Consider the following 19787-nt stretch of genomic DNA (forward strand, 5'->3'; position numbering starts at 1 on the left):
TACCTCTCTTGCTGTTTTCCAGGATGAGACTTCACCATTTCCTTCCCTCTAAAATTAATTTTGCTTTTAAGTGAAAGATGTTTTCAACTGTCTGTTACTACTAAAGTACTGTATAGTAAACCTGATGGAATCAATTTGTATTTATAGACTGGGGGTTTTGTACTTACATGTGCAGCTGTCTGTGAATCTGCAGCCTTCCAGATCTTTTGCATGCTTGCTTTGTATTTTATTCTTCTGGGTTTTCTCTAATCTCTGAGAGACTGTTTACACAGCAGTCTAACCTCATCTTACCATTTTATATGTTAACACTGCACATAGTCTTTACCTCTTTTTTTCTTTTTTTTTTTTTTTTTAATCTGTATTTCAGCTACAGTTCTATTTGGCAAAATCAGTCACACCTGCACAGTTTTAGAAATCCAGTTTTCAGTAGATATGAACTACTTCAACAAAGCACCATTTCGTTGTACTTCAAAAATTTTATAAATACACAAGAGTCCTTATGAGATTTCTCACATGATAGAGCCTATAGAAGGGGCTCTAGCTCCTTTTAAGTGCTTTGTGGTTCACATAACACAGCCTTTGCTTAACTTAACTTGCCGGGGTTTTTAGCCATTCTCAAATGACTTTTTAATATACTGTCATTTTCATAAACTTTAACTGGTGCAGTCATGTTGATTCTTACTAAACCTCTCCCTCCCTCCCCACTCTCCCTCCCCACCATAAAGGTGTTCATTTTGACTATGGCATATATCTGAAGCAACATTAAGAACTCTGGCTTTATATATATATGTAGGGAAACCTTTTGTCTTGATTTAATACTAGTTTAAGCAATGAGGTATGAAATCAGGCAGTTTGGTCCATGCAGTAAAAGTGTGTCTTGCTGATCCTTCTGTTTATTGGGATGAAGAAGAAATTATTCAGCTATTATATTCACATATGTGGAATAAAAGTCTTATTCCTTCCAATCTTATTTTTTTAGAGAGGAAATTAGCCACAAAACAGACCTGCTGGGTGTTACACCACCAGTTACCTCAGCATGAAAAGCAGGGGAAATGTTCAAGCAACATTATAAGACACAGAATAAAAATTGGAAAAAATAATGTGTACATTACATTTTTAGTAGTCTTAGTTAATACTTTATATTAATTGCACCATTTTGTTTGATAATTGCATTTTAATGAAACACTGAGGGTAACTGTTGTAGATATTCTTTTTTGTCCATATGTAATTTTAAAAAACAACTTGGACAACACTTTTTGAAATAATCTGTCCAGTAGTCAAAATGTAGGAGTTGATTGGTTGTTTGTTTTTTTTTAAAAACAAACTAGAAATAAGAATTACCTTACACTCTTTAAGTATATAAATTTAAAATTAAAGCAAATTATAAAGTAAAATGCATCAAATACGACACTGCAACCATCTAAAGAATTGTTCTTTTAAATATGAATGAGCACCTGAAATACCACAGCTGGTCTACAGTATATATAAATCTGCTTATGATGCCATGAAACAAGTCAAAATCATCTACTGACACCAGATAAGGGTTTTCATTACCTAATATTTTCTTCTCACAGTACTGAATACAAATGGAAGAAAATAAAAGAAAACTTTGTATCCCTCACTGTTTCCAGCAGACAAACGTATATGCAAAAAACCCCACTGATTATAAGCTGATTCAGGTCAGCAGTATTCGTAGATATAAATAAAGGCAACAATCTGCTCTCCAGACACCAGGGCTGGCAAAATGCATATATGCTAAAACTTAAGAAAATATTTCTGTTCAGTTCCATGGAGTTTAGGAGTTACAAGTATATAAAATAAATTTCAAGATGAGTTTTACTTTGAAGAGGCTTTATACTGTATCAATATATTTCAGAACTCTACCTGATCTTTTGATTATCTAATAAGAGAGCAGCTAACAGCTTTGGGATGTATGTCTCATAATTTATCTGCATAACATATATATATTGGATGTTTGGTGATTATGCTCCCTGAGTACATGGGTTTCACAGGCTTCATTTTCAGAAAGAAAGAATACAGGCTAACTAAAAAAAAAAATTTGGTGAGAGAACAAGCTACTTTGGAAGGGGCAATAATAAGGCAATTAAATAAATTTGAAATTTTGCATTCTATTACATGTTCTGTAGCATTGTATTTTCCTGTTTCAAAACTGTCCTTTCTAAAAGAAAACTAATTTCTAGACTAATAATGGAAATTTGGTTGATACGTAGTTCCATTATTTCTGAATCATGTACCTCTTTTTAGGACCTTGGCACCTAAACCCCAGTGTTACAGTTTGGTATCTAAAAGTATTTTTCAGCCATTTAATCAGTTTTCTCACTCAATCATGATTTCACAAAATGTAAACAGTTTTCAAACTAAAATGTATATTTCTTCTTTTTGCTCTAAAGAATTCAAGGGCTGCCAAATCTACATGTACAAAAAATTAAGAGACTCATATGTAAATAAGTTAGGGAAGTCCCAATAGTTGTGCATCATTCATTACTCAACGTGAATTTCACACTGAGCAGCATTTCACCATTGGAAAATAAAAATAAAATTTTTGTTCATACCACTGCTTTGTTTGTATTTACTGTATTAAAACTTTAATTACTTTGTTGACATTGTCCAAACATCTTTGGCTGAGACCAAGCTGCTGCATAGCATAGATGATTTTTCAAGTCAGTTGACCTTCAAGTTTCCCACTTCTATAAAAGCAGTTAAATTCAATAAATACCATGTGTGACAGCGTAATCTGATTTCGAATAGTAGACAGAATTTTCATTCTCAAAGTGACATATTTTCATTTTCAATATAACAAATTTTCATTTACTTTACTTTTAAAAGGCAACTGTACCTACATTGAACAGTGTGATAGGAGTACATATGAGTTGCAGAATACATATTCAGAATAGGCAATCATACATTTATATCTTTATTAATTTCATTCCTTATTTTCCTATAGGTTATGTATTTGAAAGTATTGTAGTATGTAGATTAGATAACCAGCTTACTGACACATTAACCACAGAAACTAAGAAGTTCTTTTGTGGAAAAGGGTCTATTCAAACATTTTGGGTCTTCAGTTTATGGCTGTCATGTAATTGGATCTCAGATAATTATTTGACAAAAAAAAATCACTAATATTTTTATAGACTTCTTTACAGTTTCTTTCAATTTATGAGCTGGTGCATGATTAGGATTGTTAGAAAGAAATATAGGTCAAATCATATATTTTTCCAACACCATAAAATTAATCAAACTAGTTATTTGACAAATATTCAGCTAGTGTTACTCCTCTACAGGGGTGTTGTTGCAGATTGATAAGGGGAGATGATGACCAAGTAAATAATATTAAAAAAGGCTTTCTTATACCTTTTCCAAGGGTTGCTTAAAGAAACAGGCATTATAGGTATAATCTCAGTTCCACTGAATTTACAAAAAAACCTCTGGAGAAGTCCCACAGGGCCAGTATTTTATGACTTCACCTTCTAGAGCTGGGATTTTCCTGCTCCCTTTTTTAGGGTTTTTTGATACATTTCTTTTAGGAGCAGGTCCTCAAATGTGTTCTAATGTACTTACAGCCATGTACATGTGCTTACGTGCACACCCACACCCACACACTGAGCACTTCTGAAATTAAATGTTCTAGCAGCCTAAAGAAAAACAAACAAGAAACCCTCCTCAGTCTTTTGAGATCCTTCATTAAGGGTATTCTCTTCCCAGCCAGATTTCACAAGCATTTCCAGTCCATCCTTCCCAGCACTCACAGTTTCCACAGCTACAAACACCGTTGCCTAGAATAGAATGAATAAAGGGCAATTATCATAATTGAAATGTACTACATTAAAATGTGTTTTATGGGGAGTTAAAAGCCATGGTAAAGTAGTTGCATTGTTCCTTTATTGTTCCCCTACTGCTTTTCCCCCCCCCCCTTTTGGAAGGAAGCAATTACTGTACCATTGCATTAAGAAACCACCCCAAACCTACATTTACAAAGCATTAATAGCATTCTCTCAGTAATTCCATCAGCCATACTGCAAATACTGTAACTGTGTGGTGTGTAGTGCAGTTGTACACATGAGTATTTGTACCCAACTGGTGAGGTTCAGTGTTCGCACTGTGCCTCCAGATATAAGGAAAAACAAGATTGCTTTTGACTACTACGAAGAAAGAAAAAGTAATTAAAAGTTACCAACAGAATAGCAATAAAACCATCACTCTAAACATTAAAAAACTTTACACCTACCTTCTCAAGAGTGATGTACAAATAAATTATAATGCGTTGGCGCTATTTTACAGTAGGGAAACATAACATTACTGACACCCCCATATTCATTTTATTTGAATATTTTTTATGACTCGAGTGCTCAGCTTGAGACAGCTCTAGCATGAGTTTCCAGTGTGAGCTCCTCTTCCTACCAGCTTTATGAAGATCCATGAACAGCCATTACAGCTGAAGATAAGGCTTCTGCTGCCACTATACTGGCTAGTTGCCTCCAGAAAAGGACACTTGCTAATAGGGCTAGCTGGAAGGCACAGTATACTAGTGTCAGTCCTCCCACTTCCACTCTAATCGACTTGCAGATTTCTGCCACGTCTAATAATTGCTAGCAAAAATTTTCTAAAATTAAAATTTGTAACAGGCAGAAGCCAATGAGCAGATTTAGCAATTCCCATGCTGCTTCTTGTCACTATGTTTATCGTGAGGGCTTGTTGACACCCTGCCCATTTCTATCCACACCTGCCATCTCAACTTTATGACAATGTTAAGGTGAAGCTGCTATAATCATTAATTTAATCGTCAGCCATCACGTCATAAGAAAAGCTATCGTATATTTGAGGCTCCCACCAACAATTGTCTGATTGCCAGGAAGGTCTGTTAACCCACACAATTACTCCTCTGAGCCACCAAGGATCATCAGACAAGTGAATTTGTCTGTGACTTAAATTTACACACATAGAATGTCCAGTAAAAGAACAAAGGCTAAGGAAACGTCTTGATCTCAATGCTGACACTATGTCCTTTGCCAAAAAGCAGTAACTTGTCCTCTATTACAATGAGAATTGTTGATGGATTTCATAGCTGGCTTACTTATTTAAATTCATGCTCAGGCTTTCAACTGTTGTTTTGAAACCTTAAGTTGATTATCACCCTGCATGAAGAAACAATTATAGCAGATTTGAATAACCAGCAAATGCACTTCCTCTGTCAGTGGGGAAAGAAACAGCTAGGCTTTGTCTAACATAATTCCCATCAACACAGTTTGTTTCCTGAAGCAATTAAGTGTTAGCCTGTACTGCACCTGTGCAAATGAGACCATCATGTTTGTCACAGTCTCTGTCATCGCATTCACAGAAATCGCCTGAAATGTACCATTCCTGGGGAGAACAGATGCACTTTCCACAGTGGCAGGAACCTGAAATCACAAAAATTATTACTCGCAGTCAAAGATCACTGTCAGTTTCAGACTAGAAAACAACAACCCGAGACACACACGTGCACACATGCACGTGCGCATATGCACAAAATTGCTGTCTAAGAGGCTATTACAGAAAAGAAAATAATCAAGCTAAAAGTCTTTTGAATAAAAGGATTCTTTGGCATGAGCTAGAGTATGGTGGGATGTTACTACTAATGCTTTGATCCTGCTATTTCACTTAATCAAGGCTCACATTTTGAAGCCTTCTTTTGGTTTCAGAGACCTACAATCAGGGCTTCTCTTCCCAGAAACTGTTTGTTTTGTTTTCTTTGACTAGAACAGCTCAAATTGTCCCTGACCCACTGTTACTGAAGGCAATAAAATCACACCCATGAAGAAAATAGTCCTCCTCATCTAAATTTAGGGGTGAGTCCAAAAATGACCAGCAATGCATAAGACTAAAATTTAGACCCTCAAAATCCTCATCACCACAAACAAAGCTTCTCCACCTGCCATGGAATTAATAATTAATTATTTGCTCTCGGTCAGAAAGAGTTTGAGCACATAATGGCATTTCAGCACTTGGCTCATTCCTGCAGTGTACACTAATGACCCTTCCTGGGACAAGCTGCACTCCTCCTTCTCCAGGATGTCAGGTCACACCCCCACAGGGAAAGGAGGGACTCTGTGGTGATGTTCAGGTGATGCCATAACCCATGGAGCACCAGAAATCTCCATTCAAGGGAAGACTCAGAGACATCCTTACCATCAGGAGAAGGTTCATGGCTCTGAATCCTGGAAAGTTACTATTGCCCTCAGACAATCCTGTGTCAGGAAGACTGCAGCCTGAGAATGGGGTGAGACAGGCTTTTCTGCAACTAGAAATGCCACTAGAAGATGGTAATTCCTTCTGGATAATTCCAGCACTTGGCTAAAATGACTCAGCTTTTCAGATCCCATCTTCAGCAGCCTGACCCTATACAGATTTCAGTAAAACACCTACAGTGCTAAGGTGGGGCTCTCAGTAACTGCTGAGCAAAAATCCTTTTGTGAACTGAGCCCTAAGAAAGGGTTACATCAGAAGCCAATATTAAAAAAATCAACCCCCCAAATAAATTATAGCAAAGGATACACACATAGTTTTCAATTATCAGAGGCAGAGTTATAAAAAAAGTCATCAAATAAGCAGTTGACATTTAACACAACATACTTAAAAATTAGTTGAATGCAGTTGAAAATCTTAGGCTCCTGCAATATTTCCAGAATGATTCCCGTAAGAGTCCCTAATGTGTTTAAAGCAATATTAAGGGAAAAATATATAGAAGGAAACTTGGTTATGTCAGAATATAACCTAAATAGAATTCATGGGTTACTTAACAGGGCCTTAGCTAAAGCCTATAAAATTATGCTTTTCCATCTTTCCAGTTCTTTCAGAGACCTCTGAAAAAAATCCATATTCATGATCCTATTACACTTAAAAAAAAAAAAAAGTCCATCTGCTGATATCGACCAATTTTCCATAGCTTTTTCCTGTAAATACTGAAGTGTCTGTGATCACTGAAACTTAATTTTTGAAAACTTTGTAACAGCCTCAGCAGACTAGCTAATTTTTAATCAAATATGTAAGCAATTTAATGTTTATTTTGAATTCACAAAAATTAACTCATTGCCTGATTTTAGGGAAATGTTTTAACTTGTAACATATGGAACATGCAAATATATTCAGGAAGAGCTAATGACTGGAACATTTGGGGATGGGAATATTTGATTAAGCATCTACTTTTTCTGTGAGTTCTGAGTTTTGCTTACTGAGCCAGCAGCATAGAAAATATTGACATACCCTACAATGATAAAAAATGCCACTGTATAAAAAGGCAGTGGAGAATAGCATACGTATTGCATGGTTGCTGTGTAAGAGGTACGCTAAGACTTGAGAATAATTTAAACCAAATCTCTCTGTTTATACAAACTGCAAGGCACAGACAGCAGAAAATAATGAGGAATAGTATGATAATTTTAGTGAAATTAAAGTAGGTAATACGAGTATTACATTGTAAGAAACTTGAAGTGATTCTGCATAAAAAACACTGATGCTGCTACTGAGGAATGCCCACAATGTTTAAAACTATTTTGCAGAAGACACAGGAAATTTAACACCAAGTCAACCAAGGAAGATCAGGCTCCATAATACAAAATCTATTAGGGAAATGAATCAAGCCTTTTCCCTGAACAGAGCGTGCTGCTCTGGGAGGCTCCTTAGTTTAATTAAAATGAATCTAATGAGTTGTAGGGTGTTTCCTGGGATCCCAGCCAGATCCTCTTGGATGGGATTTGGCTCATTACCTTGCCCACATCCTGCACCGTTACAGTCGCCATATGCAGCCCTATATTTAATGCCAGGGAGACAGCAGCATGGTGGGTGTTGCTGTTTTCCTTTGGAAGAGCTTTTACTACAGGTGGCACAGTCAGAGAGCCAAGATTCTAAAAACAGCCTAGGAATGTGAATGTCCAACTTTGCTTATATTAGCAGAGTGCAATTTCTGATAGTGTTCAGCAGTTATCTGCTGAAAACTCCTCACAGTCCTACATAAGAAGCTCAAGCTCCTCTAAGTCCATTTTAGCACTTGCATATCCTGGCTACGTTTCCAGAAAAATTCACTTTTATCTGACAAGTAATCATTATTTTTTTCTCGTTGCAATGAATAAGAAAGAAAAATTTGCCATTAGGGTAATGCTTCACTAGCTATGAACAGTGTTTTAAAGTATGAGTACCCAGTAAAACATGATTTCCAGATGCATATCTTAGCATCAAAAATTGATTTGCCTGCGGAGGGGGGGGGGGGAAGGGAAAAAAAGAAAAAAGATTATAAATAATTACACTGTCTTTGCCTGTGATCCCCATCCTGCTCAGAGAAGAGGTAGGAGACAGCAGCGTGCTTGGATGTTTACTGACCACACACAGCTGAAGTTATCTTATGCAGGTATTTCTCTGCTGCAACAAACACTTACAAATGACCAGCTGTTTCTACAATGAAGTTGTTATAGCACCTAATTTGACACAGCTTTTTTATATTGACTATCCCCAGGGCAAACTTCCATCACACGGAAGGCTTATATGTGCTTGGGGGCCAAAGAAACTAAAAAGAAAAAGAAAAATCCTACCACTGTTGCTGAATACAGAGTTAGGGTCACAAAATGGGTAAGGTTGGAAGGGATTGTTTTGGGGTCATCTGATCCAACCTCTCTGATGAAGCAGGGCCTCTCTAGAGCACATTGAGCAGTATTGCATCCAGAAGGTTCTTGAGTGTCTCCAGTAAGAAAGACTCCACAACTGCTCTGGGCAATCTCTGGGTCACCCACACAGTAAAGAAGTTCTTCCTCGTGTTCACAAACTTCCTGCACATCAGTTTCTGCCCCTTGCGTCTCGTTTTACTGCTTGGAACCACAGAGAAGAGCCTGGCTCCATTTGTCAAGTTTGTGATTCCCACAGAAAGTAAATGCTGTTCAACAGAGAGCTACTACCCTAGAAAATCTGGGCCTTTGGAGCCTTCATTCAAGCAGTCATGTTTAAAAGCACTACCTGCCTACTGCTGGTTGCAACCTAGTGCAACTTTCAGGCTGCTCCAGATTACATAAGTGACCAGATACCAAATCACCCTCTGGGCAGCACAGCCAGCAGTGCGAAAAAAAAATCCTGGATGTCTCTGCAAATTTCTGCCAGGTTATCTGCTCTCAAAGCCTCAGGATAAATTGTATTTTTGATATAAGTGCTCAAAGCTAATTGATCTCAGAGTAAGACTCACAGGCTAGAATAAATAGCTATCCTTACAAAAAGATAGTAGACAATACAAATATTTTAAAAACCAACAGAGTTTTTCATGTTTATATTTATTTAGAATCTTACATAGTACATTTTGTTGATATTAAGCATATTCCCTCACCTTCATGGTTTATATAAAAAAAAAAAAATCACAGAGAGACCAAGACTGAGAGAAGAAAAGTTAACTTCTACAGTAAAACGGAGTCATTCCTTTTCTCTGGTAACTCACCATTCTCTTACACATAGGCTAATTTAAAGACAGACACACCTGGAAAAAATAAAGAAGCAATGCAAATTCCTTATTTTCTATGACACTGCATCAGCTGGGGACAGAAAAACTCCAAAATAAAATGAAACAGCGCTTCAGGGGAGAATTCTAAGTGATAATGCAGATGGATGAAGGCCAGTCTGGAAACCCTATTTAAATTTCCTCTGCACTGAAATAAAAGTTACCAAAGGGAAAACTGGAAACCTGCCTGATGTAGAAAGCTCCTAACTGTTTTTTTTCCAACTGGTCCCCTGTCTATGCAAGGGACATACAAATAGAGGAAATGGCACATAAAATCTGGAGTGAGTGCATTCTAGCCTCCAGTCAGTCCTACCACCCATTTTTTGTCAATTCTCTTTCAGACATATTATATACAAAAATAAGCAATTTGCACTATGGGGGAGCTAAAAAGCCCTCTTTCCATTAATGCAATTTCCTAGCCTGAAAGACTGCAAGGTAAGAACCTTAGAGAACAATTTCAGATAATTATCAGGATTTTCCAACTTTTATTCTTCCCTGTGGCATTTTTTTTATAGCCGAATTGAAGCTGATGCAACCACCTGAATGAAAATTAGTAAATGAGAAAGTTTTCAGGATTCATTTGTGGGGGGCTGCAGACACATACTTGTCCTTTGCTGCTGTGCTGGGGAGCAGAGTGATTAAGTATACAAAATGCTGCTGTTAAACACTCTCCTCCACTTACTGTTGCCCAGTATTTTACATCTGCCATCTTCCCCCACTGCAGTGTTACTGCAGGTAGTGCCCCTTTCCCTCAAACTGGGTGGAGCACTAACAGTTAGCTTATAGTGTACAGCTATTTCACACAGACCATCAGCTAAACAGATACAGAAAATTATATGCTACCAACAAAATTGCATAGGAGAGCAGCACTGCTGGACGTGTACGGCTGTGGTGGGTGTTTGACCAAATGGATGTAAGTGCATTATGGAGCCAAATATAACATCCTTTTAATAATGGGTGCCTTTGAAAAGAAAGGGTTATTAAACAACAACCCACTTTCATGCACATTAGTCTTCCAGAACATGATCGTTTTCCTCTGGCAGGGTACTGACATGAGGTAGCTCAGCTGGCAGTTCTTACCCTTCCCCGAGCATAATATGCCATCCGCTGACTCGCAGAGACTTCTGCTCTCCTGCTCCGTCATGTTGCACTTCCTGGAGTGCTGGCACAGGTTTCCAAACCACCCATCCTGGCAAATGCATCGGCCACATGAGCAGATACCATGGCCTGTAATGACACCAGGGTTGGTTATGACCAAGACAAGCGGAAGTCGGTCACTGCAGTCACAGCTCAGATCACCTTCAGACCTGTGTGGTGTGGAGTGTGTGCAGTGGGACAGACAGACGGACGGACAGCACAGCTTCCCAGCACGGTGGCCTTCTTCAGCTCTCATTCCTATGTTGAACAGGGTGCCCTAGTGATGTGCAGAAAGCAAGTGAGGGAAAGGTCAAAGAAACTCTAGAACATAGGTCAAAGATAGACCCTGGAAGCTATAATTTATGCTTTAAAGACAGGGAGAAAAAGATAAAATAAAAAATTTTGAGACTTATTTGTACAAAATTTGAGAAAAAAAGGAAAATATTTGTAAGAGTAAACTGAGTAGAAAACCTGGCCAGGAAAAAGGGAAAGGTGACAACAAATGCAGACAAGCACATAGGAATGGAGAACGAAAAAGAGAAGCAAGAAATTTCTCCCAGCCAGAATTTCATTTTACAGCTTTGAGTTATATTTCTGCAGCAGAGATGAATACATACCCGTGACTTTTTTCCTACCCTACTTGCTATGTAGGGCAAGGGAGCAGAAATGAAGAGACTGAGATAATTTGTGAGCACGAGCTGGGAAGAAGGGAACAAGTAGTAGGTGTATCTGACAAAGCATGGAGCTGCAGAATGCAGGGAAGCAAACCAGCAATTTTGTTTTTCTGATTTGTAGACTTTTCATGAGCCAGCAGCACAACCAGTAAACTGGGAGGCAGCACTGATAGAAGACCAGAGGAGAGACAAACCTTATAGTTTTCTCTAAGTGGAGTTCCTTCAAAGTCTAACGATGGCCAAATACTTTTAATTAGAAAATACTTTAAATTAGAAAAATACCAGTAGCTCCAAAGTCTTGGAGCTATCATTTACAGCATCTAAATATTCAAAATAATTTTTGTATCTCAGACTCTGTATTGGTCTTTGCTTTTTTATTTTTTTACATGCCATCTATACAACTTGAAATGATCTGTAACAATGACATAGTCTTATTATGACAGTTTTACTACCCACTTCTAAAACTTGATAACTAGCAACCATAGAAGCTTGATACTACTTTTGAAGCTTGAGCCCAGTTTTGGACTGGGAAACAAGGTCAATTATAGGACAAATAAAAATACAAGAGATAGAAAACAAGCATATACTAATATGCTCCTTCCAGATAGATCTCATGTAATTGTCTGCAGTAACTTAATGTAATTAAGCTTCTGCCAGAGCATTTTTATCTGTCTTATTTTTCTAATTAGTAACATATAGATTATAATTGAGAATAGCTCTACCAATTAAGAGCAAAATATACAACTGGATGTCACTGTTGGAAAATTATTTGTGAAGATGCAGATACTTTACTCATTTTAGCAGGAATAGTACAAAATTTATGGTGATTTCAATGAGAAAATGATTTTGTTGTTTTTTTCTTGTGTTGTCATGATGTATTACTGAATACAGAGACTGATCACGTCCTTAAAGCCTTTACCTGAGTCAAAGAAAAAGATAATGAATAATCTCTAAATTTGCAATGAACAGTTAAGAGTTTACAACATAAAATTTGACTTGGATTTGTCTGCAATCACCATGCCCCTCCTGCTTTATGCCATAGAAATCCTCAAATCAGGAAGGATTCTTTTGTCTCAAGTAATCCATTTTACAAAAATAACATTTATTCCTAGCTGACACCAGATTGGGCAGCTGCAGCTTTTTGGGTGCCTTGAGGTATTGAGTATACAAGTGCTTAGCCCAGTGCTTGTTAACTCCTTGCTATCTCATGTGTGTGTGGTAGCCTGAGAAAAACTGTTTTACATGGTTTAGTTCTGTATATCCTCCTTGCAAATCATAGAGCAAAGGTAGTGTGAAGAGTTAAATCAGTATTTTATCACGTTAAGCATTTAATTTTGGGCTAAATTTCTTCACTTGGAGATTTTTCTTTACCTCAACTGTTGATATTGAGAAGATTTACTGGAAAGTGTTGGTCTGTCATCATTTCAGATTTAACAAAAAACAGTTAAAATCATAAACAAATTGCATTGCAATGCAATGGCTCTGAGACTTGAGATCTCCATTCATAAAAATCTGCGTTAATGAACTTCTAAATATGTAGCAAAGTTTTAAACATTGATCTCCAGTGAAGGATAAAGACTTTGTTGTGGGACAGGCAAAGGAGAGGAAAAGATGATGTTAAAGATATTGTCATTTTGTTTAGAATTAAAACTCCAATTACCACAAGACTTAAATGTGAAATATGAATACAGCAACAAAGCAAACTGTGACAGATTCCTAGCAGGGGTCCATTATAGCCCAAGTCATCCTGAACCAAACTGATTCTGGGATTATTTCTTAACATGATTAGAAACAAAATTGTGTGGTTGTGGGAAATCCGTTTAGGACAACTCATGCAGCTGTTGTCAGAGTTCCTGAAAAACCTGCATGATGATTTTGTAATACAAAAGGCACAATGACATGGGAACACCAGCTTTATGAAAAAGGTGAAGTAATCATTACAGAGGAAGGTAGTTTTTATTTCTAGACTTTTTATAATCAGATGATGTTCCTGAAGGGCAAACTAAGGCCAATCCCAAGCAAAATTTGGCACCTCAGGCTAGGAATATGAAAAATTGCAGCACAATGCAGGATCCCTGATATAGAACACTACAATAACTGAAACAAATATTTATCTCTGTATTTAAACAGAAACAGGATTTTTTTTTTTTTTAATTGCAGGACTTTCCATTATATTATTAGCAGAAGAGAATAATAAACATTTATCTAGGAGAAATATTTCCAAGCAGTCAGGCTTCACTACCCTGCAAATATATGCTAAATGATTTGGGAAAAACATTACTGGAACACTGATTTTTAGTTTTTAGTTTTTACTGAATACAAGGAGAATGGCATAAGGCTGGAAAAACTGTGACAACTGCAGTTAGAGAAATCTAATATAAATGTGAAGCAAAATAATGCTTGTCTATTATATTTTCAAAGGAGGCCAGTTAGTATTGTCTAAGACTAATAAAGGTGAACTGTGCCTCCAGTTTCAGCAGCACAACAGTCACAACAATAGTTCAGCAACACCTTCAAGTGAAACCTGCAGTGAAAAGGGCTGAGCCATCCTCATCCACATATAGCAGCAGAAAAGTGATTAGGAACAGAGTTAGAGCATTGATGAGATGAATATTAAAGTCCTGCAACTCTGTGACATTGATGTTTGAAGAGATTTTCCAAAACTTGGAAGAGTACTAAAAAGTTCTAAAGAATTCAAAGGCTATTAGAATGGGGATTCTCAAACTACCAGAGAAAGACAAAGCAAGGGAGAAAAGCTTATACTGATAAAATCACTTAAGAAAGAAACCAGAATTTCAAACAAGGGTGATGACTATTGGAACAAACTTTAAAGTGATGTTGCTATGGACTGTACATGAGCTTTCAGAGCATGGCCTGCTCAGAGACAGGCTTTTGCAGCACACACTACAAGATTTCAACTTAGTGGAAGCATGGATGTAGTGTAATGGCTATTTATAGCCTACTATACAAGGTTCAACCAAAAAAGCCCTTTTGGATTTACAAATTAATGTCTATTAATCACCCTAAATGTTTGTGCATTAGCAGTTCCTTTACTGCTCATTTCAACAGAAAGATTAAATTAAAATGCTTTTGCAAACCTAAATCACATTTTATGCTATCTCAAAAGCTAATGAAATTATGGTCTCTGTGCATCTACATAAAGTCTTGACTTTTCATACACCTACACAAATGTCTGGGTAACCAGGACAGAAATCTGCAGGACTTTTAAAAGAAAAATTAGAAAAAATTAAAATTAGTTAAGTAAAGCTATATTAATTTAATTCAGACTATACAATGTCATTAATACCTATAGTGGCTACAGTGGTTAGTTTCATATCTAATATCTACTCATCCTTTTGAATTTATCTGTTGCTGCCCCTGGATGTGCCTCAGAGCTAGGATGAAGCAGTTAAGCACAAGGACACAGGCATTGAATCATTAATTCTCTACTTAATGTTGTCAAAATAAAGCCCTAAATCACACTAGTTTTATATCAGTTAGACTCTGGCTTCTCTGTTACCTAATACAGTAATTTCCATTTTTGTTAGCTCTAGTTTCACTCAGTAAACACGTGTTTGAACTGTTGGTTTCTTTTTTTGTTGTTTGTCTGTTTTTCCTCAGGAGAATAAACTGCATTTGTCAATAACAAATACAGTAATAGAATTTCTCTATTTAATAGTATAAAAAATGCCTAGTGAATTCTGTGACAATTATTCTGTGACGATGTTCTTCAGATTGCTCAATCAAAAGGATATGGACTCTGCTCTAAACTTTTCAGTAGAACAGGTGAAAAACCTGTCAGGAGAAAACAAACTCTTATTTTAACATAGAAGGGACCACAGAGAAATTGCAGGTTCAATTCAGATGCCTAGTGCCACTGGACATACCCTGAGGCATGAAGGACATCCTCATGACGGCATCAGCTATGCAGGAACACCTGTGTCCTTGTGGAGCCAAGTTGGGGTCAGGCAAGGGTAGCCTTGGGTATCAGAAGTGATAAAAGGTGCTTTACTTTAGGTGTCTGAAGACTTTGCAGTTATGTCCCATATAGTCTGAGAAGCCATGGCAGAGTCGGGAGCTGAATTTATATTTCTGAATTTTCATACCAATCACTGCCAAAACCTATCTTTGGGAGAGAGACAGGTATAGTTTTTCTCTCCTAATTTGGTTTTTAGGTATATGAGTTCCATAAATGTCCTATATACTTCTGTTTCTGTGGAGCACTATTAGTGCAAGAAACAAGAAAATTGTCTGACAGCAACTGCACCATAATATTAATACTTTGAGTAATGAAGTATTTAATTAATCATAACTCTCTCATTTTTATGGTTATAGCTTTATTGGTCCTCATAAGAACATGTTAGCTTAAAATATCATGCTTCTGCTTCACTAAACAGGTAACAAAACTAAATGTTATTCATGATTTCTGCAGCATGGATCTAGAACATTCATTAAAAAAAAAAAATTTTTTTTCTGTTGTACATCTGATATTCCCAAAGAAGAAAAAAATGAACAGTATTTCCTCTGAATCCAATTACTTAGCCTGACTGGATAGCAATAAAAATTTTATATTCAAAGGAACATGACAATTAGGGTCAACTTATACTAATTTTTTGAGAGGGAGCCTTACTATTGCACATCCTGGTGATGACTGTGCAATCCTAGAATCCATCACTAATTATAAGATTGTGATATGGAAGCTTCTGTCCCTGTTTTAAAAGTTTAAATCATCATAAAGCTTTGAATTGTGACTTTAAGTATATATAAGTCTTACAGACTCCAGATTTTCCCTTGTTTTCTGACTATACCTAGAGATTTACACTAGAAATCTTAAGACTGGTGTGAATGATGTATGGACGGAAGAAGAAGCATCAGAATGAGGTCAAAACCAGTACCTACACTGATAAAACAACACTACATTCACAGGAGTAAACTAGTGAATGTATTATTTTTTCAAATCAGAAGGTCTGCACTCTCACAAAACAATTACATCATGACTTTCACGACTTGTTGGCAGAAGACTGTGTGCTCAGCAACAAAAGGTGTCAACGCAGACACAGCACAAAACCTGTGTCATTCATTTCCCTACAACCCCAGGAAGATCAGCATTGTCCTAAGAATGTAAAAAATCAGGAAGCACAGACAACAGGCACCAGACTTGCTTGAAGCTTACAGAGATGAAAGTAAGAAAAATTTAGTCAAAAGGATCACCCCAACTTTTGAGTCCTAAATCATATAAAAGATATGTTCAAAGACGAGTTTGTTGTTGTCAGTCAAGATGAAATAAAAGACCTACCGAGAACGTGATGGATGGCATCCTTTGTCTATATTCTGTGTCACACACAAGTAACTAAACTATTAAATGCAGACACTTTGATGCTTGTATGGGGACATGAGAAAGCGAGTAAATTAAATTAATGAGAGGATGTGTCAGAGACGTGAAAATTAATTTACTTAGGGATTTTCTAAAAAAAAAAATACTAACTTCCTCTCACGTAAAGTCTCAAGTAGAGTTTTTGCTGCCCTGTTTTCTTCCACTTAGAGAAGAGAGAGGTGTGAAGGCAAACCTGAGTAAGGAGGGAAATATGAATTACCTCAGCTTTTGCTCCAAGGATAAGTCATCTCCTTCAGCTTTTATAAGCTTTTATACTACAATCAGAATTTAAAACTAATAAGAACCTTTTTACCAAAGGGCATTGGTATAAACAAATAAAACTCTTTGATGTGGCATAACATTATACAACTGGATTTTCTACAGCGTTAGGATTGTATTTTGACAAAGATTGTATTTTGACGTGCTGTGGCCAAAACAAACAGCTTAAAAGTCACCAAAGTGGATTTTTTCACTTGGAAATAAAGAAATCAGACTTCTCAAGGGATTCCATTACCAAAACTAATCAAAGAACTGGTTTACCAGGATGATCAGACTCTTCGTTGTTTCTTAGTGTTGAGAACAGTGCAAACATTTATACGTAAACATTAAAAGGTCTCATCAAAGCTGATTTTCTAATTGGTGGCCCACTATTTGAAGCACAGAATGATATACTTACATAATACAAAGTTGAAGCATCCCTAGAAATATGCAAGAGGCTTGTTATGAGTTACCTGTTATGAGTCTAAATCTTTGCTAGTGGTTCTAGTGATGAATTTGTGTGGATCTTCAATCCACTTTTTCTATTTTTGTTGAGTTTGCTTTTATTGTAGAGTTTTTAATCAGCTTAATCTTACAGGACTTGTAGCATCCAGGGGACCAAAAAGGGCTTTTGTTTTATTCCTTTAAGGGTTGCTACTTTTCCATGACAAGAACTCACACCCAGGCCAATAATTGTCCAGAGAACAAATCAAAGTGAATGAAGTTAAGAGCATTATCAAATCAATTTCAAATTGATCTTTACTGTTGTTCTGAGCTCTTGTTGTCTGCCTGCTCTCAATCCTAAAAGAGAACAGAACATAAGGGACAGCAGTCAACCCAGTGAGGTGGAGCAGCCAATGATGGTATCACTCGAAAACATGATCGGACACAGTAGGGGAATAAATAACACTTGAAAGCTCAGGACACATCTGCAGTGAGCAGCACAGCCATAACCTCAGACGGTAAAGAAAAGTATCTCTTACCAGGATACAGGACAAATAAATATCAAGCCTGGTGTACATCAGTGGCATAGCCTTGCCACAAAAGAACTTGTGTTGACAAACCTGTCATTCTCTGGTCATACGTGTGCATCAAAACCACTTCACTTGCACATGAAAGACTCAAAGAACCAAGTAAAGCCAAAGAAAATGTGATGTTAAATATTTCTGTGGATCAGCACTGGATCAGCACTGCAATATACCTGGAAAAATCTTACATAATTGAAAAAAACTGAACTGTGCAGAACGGGCTTTTAGGTGGAACATACCTATCTCAAAAAAGCTGCATGAGACATCTCCTCCAGCTATCACATAATAAGTCTCTGTACAGAGGCCCAGACAAAGGAAAGAGAACACAAAGGAAGGATCTGGAAAGCAGGCCAAGGAAGGTGAGTCTCCCCCCCCATTCCACTCTGACAAGACCCCAGCTGAAGTAATGCATCCAGCTCTGGGTTCCCCAATACAAGAAAAACATGGACGGACCTGTTGGAGGAGGTCCAGAGAAGGGTCAAAGGGATGGATCACCTCTCTCATGAGGAATGGATGAGAGAGTTGAGATTGTTTAGCCTGGAGAAGGGAAGGCTCTGGGGAGACCTTACTGTGCCCTTTCAGTATTATAAAGGGGGAATATAAGAAAGAGAGAGAGACACGCTCCAAGGTCTGTAGTGACAGGAGAAGGGGTACTAATTTTAAACTGAAAGATAGTAAGTTTATCTTGGACATAAGGAAGAGATTTTTTTATGATTCGGATGTTGAGACACTGGAACAGATTTCTGAGAGATGCCTGAAAATGTTCAAGTCCAGGGTGGATGGGGTTCTGACCAACCTGATCTAGTGAAAGGTTCCCTGACCATGTCAGGGAGGGATTGGACTAAATGATCTTTAAAGGTCCCTTCCAACCCAAATCATTCTGTGATTCCATAACTATATGAATCAATTTCTAATAGCAGAGTGCTATAGTGAAATCTATGCCGAGTCCTCCTGCAACCTCTGCCTTTGTGGAGACATAGTGTCTCTATTCCTGGTACTGCACTGATGGACAGATGAATTTTTAAGGGAATGACTCACTACAATCATGCAGAAACATGGTAATAGGGTCTTACTTGGTTGTACCCTAATTCATCATATCTTTCGCCTCATGTCTTTCTACTGTTGCATGGGCAGCTGGTCTGGAAAGCAAGCTATTAATCAATCTCTGATGGTCAGAGGAAGCCAGTAACAATTCTTATTCAAATCATTTAGGTTGTCATTCATGCTTCTCATTTCAGCACACATTCAGTCTGAAAACACTGGCCCTCCTTCTTTGTGCTTACCAGCACTCAGCGCTCACTATCAGACCCTGCACATTCACAGAGTCCAGCTTATAATGCTCCAAAGACAGATTTAGTATCAAGAGCTTATGTACTGACAGTGATTGCCTAGGTAGCAAGAGGGGTAGAAAAATAGCAATGAAAAGAGGACGAGGAAAGAGGAAGAAATAAGCAGTCAGCAAGAGGTGTCAAGAAGTTCAGACTGAGATAGAAGCGTGGACAAACCCAAAAGGAGGAGAGTGAGATGTGTTTGCTATTAGTGCAAAATTAATGAGAGAAAATCTGTGAATAGATAAGTTGCAAAAGAAGAAAGAAAATAAGGTTAAAATTGGTAGAGTATCCTAAAAAGGGAGATAGGTGAACTATGGTATACTACAGGAAATGTTCAAAATGTTATCAAGAAAGAAAGGGATAGCTAAGAAAAACATCTGATTATTACTAAAGAGCAGAGTGAAAGCTATCAGTAATATCAGAGGCTCTTGATGATCTGAAAAGGAAAACAGT

At 37.3% G+C, this 19787-nt stretch overlaps 1 protein-coding gene across 1 annotated transcript in view; it reads right to left on the minus strand.

Annotated features, from left to right (window-relative positions):
* Positions 1–1957: 1957 nt before the first annotated feature.
* The window catches only part of ITGBL1 (integrin subunit beta like 1), an 83248-nt gene continuing 65418 nt past the window's right edge, over positions 1958–19787 (minus strand). Inside the window, exons 7-9 of the mRNA XM_027885647.1 lie at positions 10613–10759; positions 5307–5420; positions 1958–3797 (exon numbers count right to left, since the gene is read on the minus strand). Coding sequence (XP_027741448.1) covers positions 3706–3797; positions 5307–5420; positions 10613–10759 — 353 coding nt within the window. The 3' untranslated portion in view covers positions 1958–3705. The remainder of the gene's footprint in view (positions 3798–5306; positions 5421–10612; positions 10760–19787) is intronic.

The sequence above is a fragment of the Empidonax traillii genome, unplaced genomic scaffold, assembly GCF_003031625.1.
Source record: "Empidonax traillii isolate 1590-97213 ecotype Southwest subspecies unplaced genomic scaffold, ASM303162v1 scaffold169:size887049, whole genome shotgun sequence".
Classification (NCBI taxonomy): Eukaryota; Metazoa; Chordata; class Aves; order Passeriformes; family Tyrannidae; genus Empidonax; species Empidonax traillii.